General features: G+C 38.9%; 1 protein-coding gene across 4 annotated transcripts in view; it reads right to left on the bottom strand.

Annotated features, from left to right (window-relative positions):
- Positions 1–16075, bottom strand: part of SSBP2 (single stranded DNA binding protein 2) — a 336503-nt gene that overhangs the window by 220439 nt on the left and 99989 nt on the right. For all 4 annotated transcript variants that reach the window (XM_012477556.3, XM_012477555.3, XM_012477552.2 and 1 more), the window contains exon 3: positions 2282–2343. In XM_012477556.3, coding sequence (XP_012332979.2) covers positions 2282–2343 — 62 coding nt within the window. The remainder of the gene's footprint in view (positions 1–2281; positions 2344–16075) is intronic.

The raw sequence follows: 16075 nt of genomic DNA on the forward strand, positions 1-16075 counted from the left end.
CCAATCAGAAAAATTTTAATGAAATGGTCTTTAATTTTAAATCTACCTATAACCTGGAAGCCGCCAACTTTGAGTCGTTCTTTCTGAACCAATGTATTTCTCAAACGTATCTGACTGAAGTCTTATGTCTCCCTAAGATGTTTAAAACCAAGCTGCATCCTGACCACCTTGGGCACATGTTCTCAGGACCTCCCAAGGGCTGTGTCAAGGGCCAAGGTCACTTATATTTGGCTCAGAATAAATCTTTTCAAATATTTTACAGAGTTTTACTCTTTTCTTTGACAAGATGTAAATAAACAGTATTAGTCTCCTGCTTATAAACTTAACTGCATTGTATTGTCTTTATAATTAAATTCAAATTCACAGTTTACAAATCCAGCCTCATCCCTAACCACTCTATCACCTCAATTTCCAACATAATGAATTTCTTTATTTTGTTCCCACGTGCTATACTCTCTCTGCCTTTCACCTCTAGGTCTTTGCACATGGTATGGTTGATCCAGAACATTCCCCTTCTCTATCTCTCCATGCCTTTCCGGCCAACTCTTATATCTACTTAATGCCTTGGCTTAGATATCTGCTCTTCCAGGTGAAATGTATTTGGCATGTGTCTACATAGGACTCCGCGTATCCCCTTAAAATACTTCTTTCTTACTGCTTACTTTGTTATTTGTTTTCCCCACAGACTGTTATCAACAAGAGGGTAGGGATGTGTGTCTGTTTTATTCACTGGTTGTGTCCACAGTATCAAGCATAGTACCTGGCCCATACAAGGCACTCAGTATTTGTTGAGAGAATGCAATAAACTTTACTAGGTTTGCATGGAGAAACATGCTCAAAGCCTATATCAATAAACGAAACTTTAAAAGATACCACTACTACATGGTAGAAATACAAAGAAATATAAAGGTATGAAAGTTACTTCTTTGCTGCCCAAAAAAAAAATTCATTTGATTAGCTGAGTATTTGTTGAGCACTGTATCAAGTCACTGTTTCTCATAAGTATGCTTTTCCAGCACAAGAAAATGAAGATAAACTTATTTCACTAACTGCTTATTTGTAACTTATTCCCTTCTTGTTCTTGGGAGTTTTGAGTTTGATGAGTAGCTGTTATTTTAGAACAAGATTGACCTATTACATAAAATATGCCAATCAGATTATTATCTCCCATTCCTAATCCCCCCAAGAGGATAAGTGAGGGTTTGAAGAAGCTATAATGGCATGCCAACACTTATAATTACCTATTCAGTGGCCTAGCATTGACAACTTGATAGTCCACTTTATAGAAAGCAATCTTATAACTAGCTCAGCAATCAGGAGCCAAGAAAAAGTGTCAACCTCATTAGCCATTTCAGTATGAGAAAATAATCTGCTACGAATAAACTGGTTTTTTTTTTTTGAGATGGAGTTTCGCTCTTGTTGCCCAGACTGGAGTGCAATGGCCTGGCCTTGGCTCACTGCAACATCTGCCTCCCAGGTTCAAGAAATTCTCCTGCCTTAGCCTCCCAAGTAGCCGGGATTACAGGCGTGGGCCACCACGTCTGATTAATTTTTGTGTTTTCAGGAGAGACAGGGTTTTACCATGTTGGTCGGGCTGGTCTCAAACTCCTGACCTCAGGTGATCCACCTGGCCTCCCAAAGTGCTGGGATTAAAGGCATTAGCTACCATGCCCAGCCCTCTCCCAAATTCGTAAGTTGAAATGAATGCTTGAGTTTTTAAATAAATTCCTGATTTGAGGGGGTGGGCATCACCAATGTGATAGTATCTGGAGATGGGGTCTTTGGGAAATACTTAGGTGTAGAAGAGATCATGAAAACAGAACCCTCATGATGGAACTAGTTCTCTTATAAGAAAAGACACAAACAGCTTGCTCTCCCCAATATGTAAGGACACAGTGAGAAGGTATCTGTCTACGAGTCAGGAAGACAGCCCTCACCAGAAATTGATCATGCTAGTTTGTACTTCTAGATTCTAGAATTGTGGAAAATAAACTTCTGTTGTTTAAGCCATCTATTCTATGGCATTTTGTTATGGCATCCCAAGTCATTATAGAATCATACTTACAGTTGGAGATTCCACACACTGGTTCCAATTCCAGTTGGACTCAATACTAGTATATTTAAGTTAAATTACACTACTGCTGATTTTGAAGGGTTTTTTAAAAGTGCTACCTTCCAGAAAATTTTAGAAAATGTAAAAATAAAAAGATAGCATGAAATCATAAACAGGCCTACTGAAATGCATCATCAAGCCAGTAAAAATGGAATAAAGGATACTTACCACCACCAAGAATGTAAGAATCCTGGTGGTTCCCCCAATGTGATGTTTTTTTCCCATCTTATCTAAAATGAATAAAAGAGATATTAAATACTTTCCTAATAATACTTTTTTCCACACATATACAAAGTAATAATACTCCCATTAAAAATACTATGGTAAAAATATTTGAATTTTTCATCAATCTCATAGTATTCTTTACCCAAGTTTTACAAGTACTTATTTTACATCGTAATTTGTTGACTGGATTAATCCCAGAGAGAAGATGTCACCATTATTTTCCTGAATTTGCTTCATACTGTGACAGTTACAAAGCTCTAGTCTTTTAGTTTCAAATCCATCTTTCTGTGGTCTTTCAGATGCTGAAACTGGGGATCCATACACTACCTCTGTCCTTCATTAAATTGCTTCCTGTTAGGTCCCATAAACTAAGAGAGGCTCTAGAAGGAGACTGGAAGTAAGAGGGAAGAATGGATTTGCTTCCTGTTAGCTTGCTATTCCTGTCAGGGTGACCCCAGCAAGCAGTTTATTCAGGGATAATAGCTGTGACAATAGCTGGTTCCATTCTAGCTTTATCTCACACAACCAGAACTAGTCCCTTCGTGCCCCTCAGAAGTCCCTTCGTGCCCCAGCACAGCTGTGCAATACCTCTCTTCAGAGGTTAAAGGCAAATGTGAGCTCTTCCAGTAACAGCAGTCCCACAGTACTCTCTCCATAGAGGTCTAAGATTCAGCTCTCTGAAGTTCCTCCTCCAATATTTTTGATAACCACAAACTCAGTCTCTTTTGGTGCCTCAGCCCTAGTGATCGCTTACTGCATTTACTGATTTTATGTAACTTCTGTGTGCTGTTGTTGCTTTCTTTCAAACCTGTTTAGCTATTTCCCCATATTACATTCCCTGTTAAAATAGTGTGCTTTCTATCAGTGTGGTTGTATTCTGATTGATACAGCATTTCAAATGCCTTCTTACAAGGTAAAAATATTAAAAATATCTCCATTTTAAGAAGAACAGGATATGGGTATAAACTTTAACTTTGCTACATACTAGCTGTGTGAAGTTGGGAAAGTTAATTAAGTCTTCTGTGTCTCAGTTTCCTCAACTACAAAATGGGGTTAATTATAGTCACCTCTCTCACAAAGTTGTTATGAGGAATAAACTGGTTAGTACATGAAAATCACTTAAAAGAGTAACTGATGGGCCAGGCATGGTGGCTCACACCTGTAATCCCAGCTACTCTGGAAGCTGAGGCAGGAGAATCACTTGAACCTGGGAAGTGGAGGTTGCAGTGAGCCGAGATCATGCCACTGCTCTCCGGCCTGACAAAGCAAGACTCCGTCTTGGAAAAAAAAGAGTAACTGACCTGCAGGTGCTATTATTTTTTTCCTTTACCTAGAAGGCTATCCCTGTAAAAATTTATTACATCATCATTGTCACTGGAACCCACAAAATTCCAGTGATATTCCATATAAAAATATTCAAAGTATTTAGGGTTGTGCCAAACAATTTTAACTTACTAATCAGGATAGTTTTCATCTTGCTGGAAACCATACATGTAACTAGGCAAAAAAAAAAAACAATCAGAGTTGGAACTAAGGAACAATTGTCTATGCTTCTAGCATAAATTGAAAAAAGTAAAAATGAATCATTTAAACAGAAAATTAAGCTTCTATTTATTTTAAATCATTTCAGAATTAGTGTCCTGTCACACTGAGTTATCATGTATACCAAATTCGGCTGACCATTAGAGTCTCATTTTAAAGGTAAAAATTTGAGGTTTTTTCTTTTCTTTCTTCCTGTTTCTTTTATTGAATCAGAAGGTATCTCAGGATCTTAAGGCACATCAAAACCACCATTATTACCATAATATGAACACATCCGTTATCAACACTGACCCAGAAACTTGCAAGAGATTAGGCTTAATATGTTGACTTCAAATTATACCTTAAGGGTTAGGTTTTAAACAAATTCTTGATTTAAAGGGGTGGGCATAAAAAGACATGTCTTTCATAAAATGAGAGTTTTTAAAAGATGCTATTAACTTTCTAATTGTTTACATTTCTGCTGAGTTAGAGTTTACTATGATAAAAATTTAAAACAAGATCAGTATCTCTAAAAAAGTAAAAGATCTAACTAAATACTTTTGGATGGGTGTCTGGATGAATATTCATACTTTTTTAAGCACTGCATAGCAGTAAACACAAAAGACAGAAATCCCTTCCTTCAGGGAGATTACACCTTGGTAAGGAAGATAGACCATGAACAAAGAAACAAACAAAAAAGTAAATTGTGTTTATATGAGAAGGTGACAAATGCAGTGAAGGAAAACTGAGCAGAGAAAGGGAATAGAAAGAGCAGGAAAACAGTGAAGTGGATTTACAATTTTAAATAAGAAGATCCAGAAAGACCTCAAAAAAAAAAAACTATGTTTAAGTATATACCTTAGTTTTTTAGTTTAAATAACAAAATTATGTAACAATACCCCAATCAGTAAAATATGCCCAGCACCCTTAACACTACTAAGAAGTGAACAACTGTAATTATAGATTTCAAAAAAATTCAAAGAATTCTTTCCATCATCTACTATGTAAGAAGTTAGGAATTCTTAACCCAAAAGGACTTTTTAAAAGTTTTAAAACAGGAATTCAGAAAGTGATCCTAAATGTAGAAACAACCAAAATTCCTCTTTAATGAAAAGATGAAAAACGTTAAGTGCCATTAAAATCACTGAAATTGGTTGCATTTTAGAGTTCTCAAGTACATTAAGTATAAATATATGAAAACTTTGAAGTCAAACAAGTAATTTGTTCTCATAAAATAAAGAAAAATTTTCTGAAGATTAGAAATGTGGCCAGGCATAGTGGCTCACACCTGTAATCTTAGCACTCTAGGAGACAAAGGCAGGTGGATGACTTGAGGTCAGGAGCTCAAGACCAGCCTGGCCAACATGGTGAAAACCCATCTCTACTAAAAATATAAAAATTAGCCAGGCATGGTGGCATGTACCTGTAATCCTAGCTACTCAGGAGGCTGAGGCAGAAGAATCACTAGACCCTGGGATGCAGAGATTGCAGTGAACCGAGATCACACCACTGCACTCCAGCCTGGGTGACAAAGTGAGACTCTATCTCAAAACAAAAAAAGAAAGAAATGTAACAGCCATTTTTAAGAGCTAAAAGGAAAAAATTCCAGGAAATAATCAACTTGAAGTTAGAAAAACTACACATGAACAATAAACCAGAACATGTCATATAAATGTAAGCCAAATCCTAATTTTAATTATCCTAAGTGGTAAAACTAATAATGTGTATATCTATGCCACCTTTTATCTGATAATTTCAGTTCATCAACATTTTATTTTGTTTCATAAAAAATAAGAAATTGGGGGGAGGTTTTCAAGATGGCCGATTAGGAGGAAGTCGGGATCGCAGCTCCGAAAGAAGGTGCAGAGGGTGAGTGGACGCCGCATTTCCAGACTGATTTTTACTGACCACAGACCAGGGGATTAACAGGAGGAGGAGCCGCACGGGTCACCAGTGCCGCTGGTTTGAGCAGAGCGGCGCGCCGCTCGGCCTACGCCCTGAGGTGGGGGGCGGTGGATCCACGTACAGAGCGAGAGACTGAATCACCTCTGAGCCAGCAAGGGGAGCTGAAGCAGGGATTCAAGCCAGGACACTCCCGGGCAAGGGCACGCCACGAATCTCAGAGCCGCTGCTTTGGCTGATGCAGCGGCTCACAGGGCAGCGGATCTTTACTGCCCACAGACCAGGAGATTCACAGGTGAAGAAGCTCCACGGGTTGCCAGCGCCGCTGGATGGACTGGCGCGGCTGCTCTGCCTGCACCCGAGGCAGGGAGCAGCGGCCCCTTGTGCAGATTGAGCGAGACCGGATCCCCTCTGGGTCAGCAAGGGGAGCTGAGGCAGGGACTCAATCCAAGAATTTCCTGGGCAAAGAGGACGCCTCCGGAAACACGGCTGAACACGGGACGGTCCAGCTCTGTGGAGGAGGGGCGTCACCCACCGGGAAACACCCTGCAATTCCCAGGACAATTTGCCCACAGCAGCTCAACGAAGCCTCTGCAGGCTAAGTGTGACTAGGCTGCCACCTTGTGGGCAGGGAAAACCATTGCAACAGCGGAAAATCATAACGCCCTAATTCCCTGGGACAGACCACCTAGGGGGAAGAAAAGGGGGTTTATGAGTTCAGCTACTACAGACTTAAAATTACCAAAATCAGAAAGACAGCAACTACAAAGTCGATAGGTGGATAAATCCACAAAGATGGGAAGAAACCAGCGCAAAAAGGATGAAAACACCCAAAACCAGAACACCTCTCCTCCTACAAGGGAGCACAACTCCTCACCAGCAAGGGAACAAGACTGGATGGAGAATGAGCGTGATGAAATGACAGAACCAGCTTTCAGAAAGTGGATAATAAGAAACTTCCGTGAGCTAAAAGAACATGTTCTAACCCAATGCAAAGAAACTAAGAACCTTGAAAAAAGACTTGACGAAATGTTAACGAGAATGGACAACTTAGAGAGGAATATGAGCGAATTGATGGAGCTGAAAAACACAACACGAGAACTTCGTGAAGCATGCACAAGTTTCAACAGCCGAATTGACCAAGCAGAAGAAAGGATATCAGAGGTCGAAGATCAACTCAGTGAAATAAAACGAGAAGGCAAGATTAGAGAAAACAGGGTAAAAAGGAATGAACAGAGTCAACAAGAAATATGGGACTATGTGAAAAGACCTAATCTACGTTTGATAGGTGTACCTGAATGTGACGAAGAGAATGCATCCAAGCTGGAAAATACTTTTCAGGATATTATCCAGGAAAACTTCCCCAACCTAGCAAGGCAGGCCAATATTCAAGTCCAGGAAATACAGAGAACACCACAAAGATACTCCTCTAGAAGAGCAACCCCAAGGCACATAATCATCAGATTCGCCAGGGTTGAAATGAAGGAGAAAATACTAAGGGCAGCCAGAGAGAAAGGTCGGGTTACCACAAAGGGAAGCCCATCAGACTTACAGCAGATCTCTCAGCAGAAACCCTACAGGCCAGAAGAGAGTGGGGGCCGATATTCAACATCCTTAAAGAAAAGAACTTTCAACCCAGAATTTCATATCCAGCCAAACTAAGCTTCATAAGTGAAGGAAAAATAAAATCCTTTGAGAACAAGCAAGCACTCAGAGATTTCATCACCACCAGACCAGCTTTACAAGAGCTCCTGAAGGAGGCACTACACATAGAAAAAAACAACCAGTACCAGCCACTCCAAAAATGCATGAAATGGTAAAGAGCATCAACACAATGAAGAATCTGCATCAACCAATGGGAAAAACAGCCAGCTAGCATCAAAATGACAGGATCAAATTCACACATAACAATATTAACCCTAAATGTAAACGGACTAAATGCCCCAATCAAAAGACACAGATTGGCAAATTGGATAAAAAGCCAAAACCCATCAGTGTGCTGTATCCAGGAAACCCACCTCACAAGCAAGGATACACAAAGGCTCAAAATAAAGGGATGGAGGAAGATTTACCAAGCAAATGGAGAACAAAAAAAAGCAGGAGTTGCAATTCTCATCTCTGATAAAATAGACTTTAAAGCAACAAAGATCAAAAGAGACAAAGAAGGACATTACATACTGGTAAAAGGATCAATGCAACAAGAAGAGCTAACGATCCTAAATATATATGCACCTAATACAGGAGCACCTAGATACATAAGGCAAGTTCTTAAAGACTTACAAAGAGACCTAGACTCCCACACAATAATAGTGGGAGACTTCAACACCCCATTGTCAATATTAGACAGATCAACGAGACAGAAAATTAACAAGGATATCCAGGACTTGAACTCAGACCTGGAACAAGCAAACCTAATAGACATTTTCAGAACTCTCTACCCCAAATCCACAGAATATACATTCTTCTCAGCACCACATCACACCTACTCTAAAATTGACCACATAATTGGAAGTAAATCACTCCTCAGCAAATGCAAAAGAACGGAAACCATAACAAACAGTCTCTCAGACCACAGTGCTATCAAGTTAGAACTCAGAATTCAGAAGCCAACCCAGAACCGCACAGCCTCATGGAAATTGAACAACTTTCTCCTGAATGTTGACTGGATAAACAATGAAATGAAGGCAGAAATAAAGATGTTCTTCGAAACCAACGAGAACGAAGACACCACATACCAGAATCTCTGGGACACATTTAAAGCAGTCTCTAGAGGAAAATATATAGCAATAGGTGCCCACATGAGAAGAAAGGAGAGATCTAAAATTGACACTCTATCGTCAAAATTGAAAGAGCTAGAGGAGCAAGATCAAAAAAACTCAAAACCTAGCAGAAGACAAGAAATAACTAAGATCAAAGCAGAATTGAAGGAGATAGAGACACGAAAAACCCTACAAAAAATCAATAAATCCAGGAGCTGGTTTTTTGAAAAGATCAACAAAATAGACAGACCACTAGCCAGACTAATAAAAAAGAAAAGAGAGAATAACCAAATAGATGCAGTAAAAAATGATAAAGGGGATATCATCACAGATGCCAGAGAAATTCAAACCATCATCAGAGATTATTACAAACAACTCTATGCACATAAACTAGAAAACCTGGAAGAAATGGATAAATTCCTGGAAAGTTGCCTCCTCCCAAGCCTAAACCAGGAAGAAGTCGAAACCCTGAATAGACCAATAACAAGGTCTGAAGTCGAGGCAGCAATTAAGAGCCTACCACCCAAAAAAAGCCCAGGTCCAGATGGGTTCACAGCCGAATTTTACCAGACATACAAAGAGGAACTGGTACCATTCCTACTGAAACTATTTCAAATAATCCAAAAAGAAGGAATCCTTCCCAAATCATTTTATGAGACCAACATCATCCTAATACCAAAACCCGGCAGAGACTCAACAAGAAAAGAAAATTACAGGCCAATATCCATGATGAACATAGATGCAAAAATCTTCAATAAAATACTGGCAAGCCGATTGCAACAGCACATCAAAAAGCTTATCCACCATGATCAAGTAGGATTCATCCTGGGGATGCAAGGCTGGTTCAATATACGCAAGTCTATAAATGTAATTCACCACATAAACAGAACCAAAGACAAAAACCACATGATTATCTCAATTGATGCAGAGAAGGCCTTCGACAAAATTCAACAGCCCTTTATGCTAAAAACTCTCAATAAACTAGGTATCAACGGAACGTACCTCAAAATAATAAAAGCTATTTATGACAAACCGACAGCTAATATCATACTGAATGGGCAAAAACTGGAAGCATTCCCTTTGAAATCGGGCACTAGACAAGGATGCCCTCTCTCACCACTCCTGTTCAATATAGTACTGGAAGTTCTAGCCAGAGCAATCAGACAAGAAAAAAAATAAAGGGTATTCAATTAGGGAAGGAGGAAGTCAAATTGTCTCTATTTGCAGATGACATGATTGTATATCTAGAAGACCCTATCATCTCAGCCCAAAATCTCCTGAAACTGATAAGCAACTTCAGCAAAGTCTCAGGATACAAAATCAATGTGCAAAAATCACAAGCATTCCTATACACCAATAATAGACTTAAAGAGAGCCAAATCAAGAACGAACTGCCATTCACAATTGCTACAAAGAGAATAAAATACCTAGGAATACAACTAACAAGGAACGTAAAGGACCTCTTCAAGGAGAACTACAAACCACTGCTCAACGAAATAAGAGAGGACACAAACAGATGGAGAAACATTCCATGTTCATGGTTAGGAAGAATTAATATCGTGAAAATGGCCATACTGCCCAAAGTAATTTACAGATTCAACGCTATCCCCATCAAGCTACCAATGACCTTCTTCACAGAACTGGAAAAAACCACCTTAAACTTCATATGGAACCAAAAGAGAGCCCGCATAGCCAAGTCAATTCTAAGCAAAAAGAACAAAGCAGGAGGCATCACACTACCGGACTTCAAACTCTACTACAAGGCTACGGTAATCAAAACAGCATGGTACTGGTACCGGTACCAAAACAGAGATATAGACCAATGGAACAGAACAGAGGCGTCGGAGGCAACACAACATATCTACAACCACCCAATCTTTGACAAACCTGATAAAAACAAGCAATGGGGAAAGGATTCCCTGTTCAATAAGTGGTGTTGGGAAAACTGGCTAACCATATGCAGAAAGCAGAAACTCGACCCCTTCCTGACACCTTACACTAAAATTGACTCCAGATGGATTAATGACTTAAACATAAGGCCTAACACCATAAAAACCCTAGAAGGAAACCTAGGCAAAACCATTCAGGACATAGGCGTAGGCAAGGACTTTATGACCAAAACACCAAAAGCATTGGCAACAAAAGCCAAAATAGACAAATGGGACCTAATCAAACTCCACAGCTTCTGCACGGCAAAAGAAACAGTCAATAGAGTGAATCGGCAACCAACAGAATGGGAAAAAATTTTTGCAGCCTACCCATCTGACAAAGGGCTGATATCCAGAATTTACAACGAGCTAAAAAAGATTTACAAGAAAAAAACAAACAAGCCCATTCAAAAATGGGCGAAGGATATGAACAGATACTTTACAAAAGAAGACATACAAGAGGCCAACAAACATATGAAAAAATGCTCATCATCACTGGTCATTAGAGAAATGCAAATCAAAACTACATTGAGATACCATCTCACGCCAGTTAGAATGGCGATCATTAAAAAATCTGGAGAAAATAGATGATGGAGAGGATGTGGAGAAATAGGAACACTTTTACACTGTTGGTGGGAGTGTAAATTAGTTCAACCACTGTGGAAAACAGTGTGGCGATTCCTCAAGGACCTAGAAATAGAAATTCCATTTGACCCAGCAATCCCATTACTGGGCATATATCCAAAGGATTATAAATCCTTCTACTATAAGGACACATGCACACGAATGTTCATTGCAGCACAGTTTACAATAGCAAAGACCTGGAACCAACCCAAATGCCCATCGATGATAGACTGGACAGGAAAAATGTGGCACATATACACCATGGAATATTATGCAGCCATTAAAAAGGAGGAGTTCGCGTCCTTTGTAGGGACATGGATGAACCTGGAAACCATCATTCTCAGCAAACTGACACAAGAACACAAAACCAAACACCACATGTTCTCACTCATAGGAGGGTGTTGAGCAAGGAGAACACATGGACACAGGGAGGGGAGCACTATCCACGGGGGTCTGTTGCGGGAGAGTGGGGGGGACAGCGGGGGGGGAGTTGGGGAGGGATAGCATGGGAAGAAATGCCAGATATGGGTGAGGGGGAGGGAGGCAGCAAATCACACTGCCATGAATGCACCTATGCAACAACTTTGCATGTTTTTCACATGTACCCCAAAACCTAAAATGCAATAAAAAAAAAAAAGAAAAAAAAATAGCATCACCAATAAATGTATGAAATATGAAAAAAAATAAAAATAAAAATAAAAAAATAAAAAAAATAAAAATAAGAAATTGTACTTAATGAGACTTATGAACAGCAAAACTCTGATGTCCTGCTAAAATTATAATTTAGTCAAAAACCTATGTCTCATCCTTCTCTCAATCTTTTCTCTTACCACTTTTTCACTAGTTGGTATCCTCTTGAAAGAACTTTAGAATAAACCCTCACCAGTGTACCCAGATACACTAATATTCCTAATCACTAGAACCATGCTAATCATATGACCCGCAAATTTTTCAAAGTATTGTCCTTATGTTTCATCTCAGTTCATCTTGACTTTACATAATATGACTGTGATATAAAGCAGATTTTACTATACTCAGTTAAAAGAAGAATGTGACATAACTTACGGAGTAGTTAAAGTGGCATAACTAGGTTTCAATGCTAGGGTGTGCTGGAGGTAGGATTAATTAGACTCCCAGTCTATGAGACCCACTTCACCTCACCCTTCCTAAGCAGCCTCCCCTCACGCACTTCCACAACTTCCCAGCCAATCTCCAGCTATCTCGGGAGATAAAGTACTACAGGAAACTACCTATATGGCTTATATTTGATATGGTCTTTTATGAGAAGAAGCCTGAGGTAATACATTTATATTTTAAACAGTTTTACATCTTATTATTCCTCAGAGAAACTAAAAAAGCATCACATACATCATCATTTTATCCTCCCAACACTTTTTACTACAAGTATCCATCTTTCTCTCCTTAAATTGCAAGTCTGTGCCAGAAGCAGGTAAAACTTCAGTCCATCATACTGAAGTTAACATAAAATCCACCCTTTTAAAGTTACTGAATGAACCACATTTAAAGCTATGTTTTAGGTATGTCCACAGAAGAGATGGCCTATGTTTACACAGCGAATATTGCTAAGTCCAAATGGATCACTATTCCAGATACTACTAGTTTATGGAAAGCATCAAATGGTGCTCAAGAAGAGCCAAAATAGAATCCTTGTAGAAAACTAAACCACGTTCACTGTAGCATTGTTAGAAAAAAATGAAAATTAGAAACAACCTGAGAAACACTAGTAGTGATTGTAAAATAAATCTTGATACTTACATACTACAGAACAGTGTATTTCAAAGAATGAAATACAGCTATTTGGAAAGAGAACCAAGCTCTACTAGTTTTTCAAGATGGAAATTTGTAAGGTTGGAGAACATAATGTAGCATAAAACCTTTCTGCTTGAAAAAAAAAAGTATGCATACATACATAACATATGTGTGCTTGTAGGCATGTGTGCGTGTTTTTTTAAAAATCACATCAAATGATTTAAAAATCACTATTATCTGGAAAAGAGAAAAAGAGGACTTTCATTTTAAATTTTTTTTTTTTTTTTTTTTTGAGATGGAGTTTCGCTCTTGTTACCCAGGCTGGAGTGCAATGGCGCCATCTCGGCTCACCGCAACCTCTGCCTCCTGGGTTCAGGCAATTCTCCTGCCTCAGCCTCCCGAGTAGCTGGGATTACAGGCACGCGCCACCATGCCCAGCTAATTTTTTGTATTTTTAGTAGAGATGGGGTTTCATGTTGACCAGGATGGTCTCGATCTCTTGACCTCGTGATCCACCCGCCTCGGCCTTCCAAAGTGCTGGGATTAGAGGCGTGAGCCACCACGCCTGGCCTCATTTTAAATTATATCCTATGTAGTTTAATTTTGTTTTTTAGCAAATATGAATTAATGATGGGTAGTGTTGTGGAATGGCCAGAAAATATTCCTAAATGTCAGTAGTCATGTTAAAAACAAATTTTCTGCTGTTTCTGAAGAGGTATTTTCTGTTGTATTGAGTTTCTTGGGCTTCAGGCTTATTTAGGTTTTGGGTGGCATCATTGCAATGTTTTCTCTTTATTCTGTTTTTTCTTCTTCAGTTATGCCAGAATCAATGTGTATTTCCCTAGTCCTAAGGCTTTTTGCTGCTTAATTATCTACCTTGCTTCCTTCTGTCATTTGACCAGCTAGGTGCTATATTCCTATATTCTCCTGTAACTTTCATGTAAATCTCAAGGCCCATTCCTAATGCCATATTCTGCATTTGATGGCCTTGTCTATGAATATACATGATCTAACTTTTTCAGTATTTCTTCATAAATGTAAAACAAACATTGAATCATGAACAAAAGGTTTATCAATAGGGATAAGACATGCCTTATGGTTTAATTATAAAATATATACTATCTGATGGGGACTGGAAATACCTAAATGTCTATCAGTAGAGGGCTGGTGAACTATATTATGGCACATTTCATAGAATAAAATACGCTACAACCATAAAAAGAGAATTACGACATTTCATGAAACAATATAACACAATTTCCAAAATCTAACAAGTGAAACAAAAATTAAAGCACAGAATGGTGGATAATAAGATAACATTTGTACAAAAAAGAAAAAATGATATAGATATACATACATAAATGTATACAGGTATACACGAACACACACACACACACACACACACACACACACTTGCTTAATTTTTCATTCTTATTTGCTGCTGGCAAGGTATACTAGTCATTTACCTATTATCTCTCAGCCCTACACCCACCTGTCTATACTCCATTCTATACTTGGGGGTGGGATTCCGAAAATTACATTTCCTAGCCTCCTTGCCATTTGGCTTCCTGTTAAGTTCTGCTATCAGGAGACACTAGAAGGAGATAAAAAAACAAAAAACAAAAAAACAAAAACAGGAAAAAGAGAAGCTTCCTGCCTCTGGCTCGAAAAGTGAAGCAGGGGTAGAACAATTCTGAATGACAGCAGTACCTTTTTAGGGGTTCTAGTCTTGTCAATGTGGGACCTCTTCAGCAGATCCAGACCCACTTCCACAGCATCTCCAACAACGCAGCAGCAGGTTTGAAGGTCATGGGCTCCAAACTTTTCACAGTACACATAAATCCTTCATAATTTTTAATTTAAACCAATATCCAAAAAATAACTTTTTTGAGATGGAGTCTTGCTCTGTCACCAGGCTGGAGTGCAGTGGCGCGATCTTGTCTCACTGCAACTTCTGTCTTCCAGGTTCAAGTGATTCCCCTGCCTCAGCCTCCTGAGTAGCTGGGACTATAGGTGGGTACCACCACAACTGGCTGGTATTTTTGTATTTTAGTAGAAATGGGGTTTCACCGTGGTCAGGATGGTCTTGATCGCCTGACCTCATGATCTGCCCGCCTTGGCCTCCCAAAGCACTAGGATTACAGGTGTCAGCCACAGTGCCCAGTCCCCAAAAAACAACTTTTAATACAATAAAATAACACGAATTCCTGTCTTAAGAAAATAACCTGTATAACTATGTATGTTTCTATATTCCTGAGATGTCTAATTTAGATAAAAGCTACTGTTCCCACCAATTTTCTAAAATCTCTCGTACATCTATATACTAAACTAAATGTAAAAAAAAAATTGAAATTGAAGTAAAAATTTTTACATTTTAATGCAAAAAATTAAAGGCAATAGATGTTTAACAGGAAGAAAAAGCTGACTATACTTTGAAGCAGATAATCTAAAACCGTGCTGTTCAACATGATACTCAATAGTCACATGTGGCTATTTCAGTTTAAAATTAACTGAATGTTCCTCGGGGCTGCACTAGCCATATTTAAAGTGCTCAATAGTGACACATAACTAGCAGCTACCTTATTAGACAACGAAAATTAGAGACCATTTCCATAATCACAAAAAGTTTCATTGAACAGTGCTGCTTTCTTTTAGAAGGAAGAAAGAAGTCTTCCTAAAGAGGACTACCTTTTATTGGGAAAACTCCTTAATGGATCCTTTCTATTTTTGTTTTTATTGTTTGATGCAAAGACAGAGGCCCCTAGGAATGGTGCGAAAGGAAGAATGCAGAGAGGAAAACAAATACTTGACTTTCTATGTAGTAAGAATTTAGGAAGTTGCTAATGGTCTATTGGGGAGATGTTTGGGGTCTGGAAGGATTCAGAAAAGGAAAAATGAGAGAGGTTATGAGAAGTCAACAAGATAGAAGGCAAAGGCATGCTGAGGAAAGCAGCTACTGAAAAATTCCCTGTAGCAAGGAGACCAAATAATTTAAGGTAACCTATGTCTAGTATTTAATTTAATGTTGGTGCCGGTATTGTACAATGCTTAATCTTTTTGGTTATCCTTCAACCTTAAGTAAGACTCTTTCATACAAAAGAGCAATGAGTTAGTGGACCTCTCAAGCCATGAGAAAAACAGAACACTTCAGACACAAAAAAGGGATCGCTCATAAAAGAGAGAATCAGAGTGGGGCTATAATCACTCAACAGGAGCAAGAAATTACAGCACAA

Source organism: Aotus nancymaae, unplaced genomic scaffold (assembly GCF_030222135.1).
Source record: "Aotus nancymaae isolate 86718 unplaced genomic scaffold, 86718_ANA_hifiasm-v0.15.2.pri h1tg000014l, whole genome shotgun sequence".
In the NCBI taxonomy this organism is placed as follows: domain Eukaryota; kingdom Metazoa; phylum Chordata; class Mammalia; order Primates; family Aotidae; genus Aotus; species Aotus nancymaae.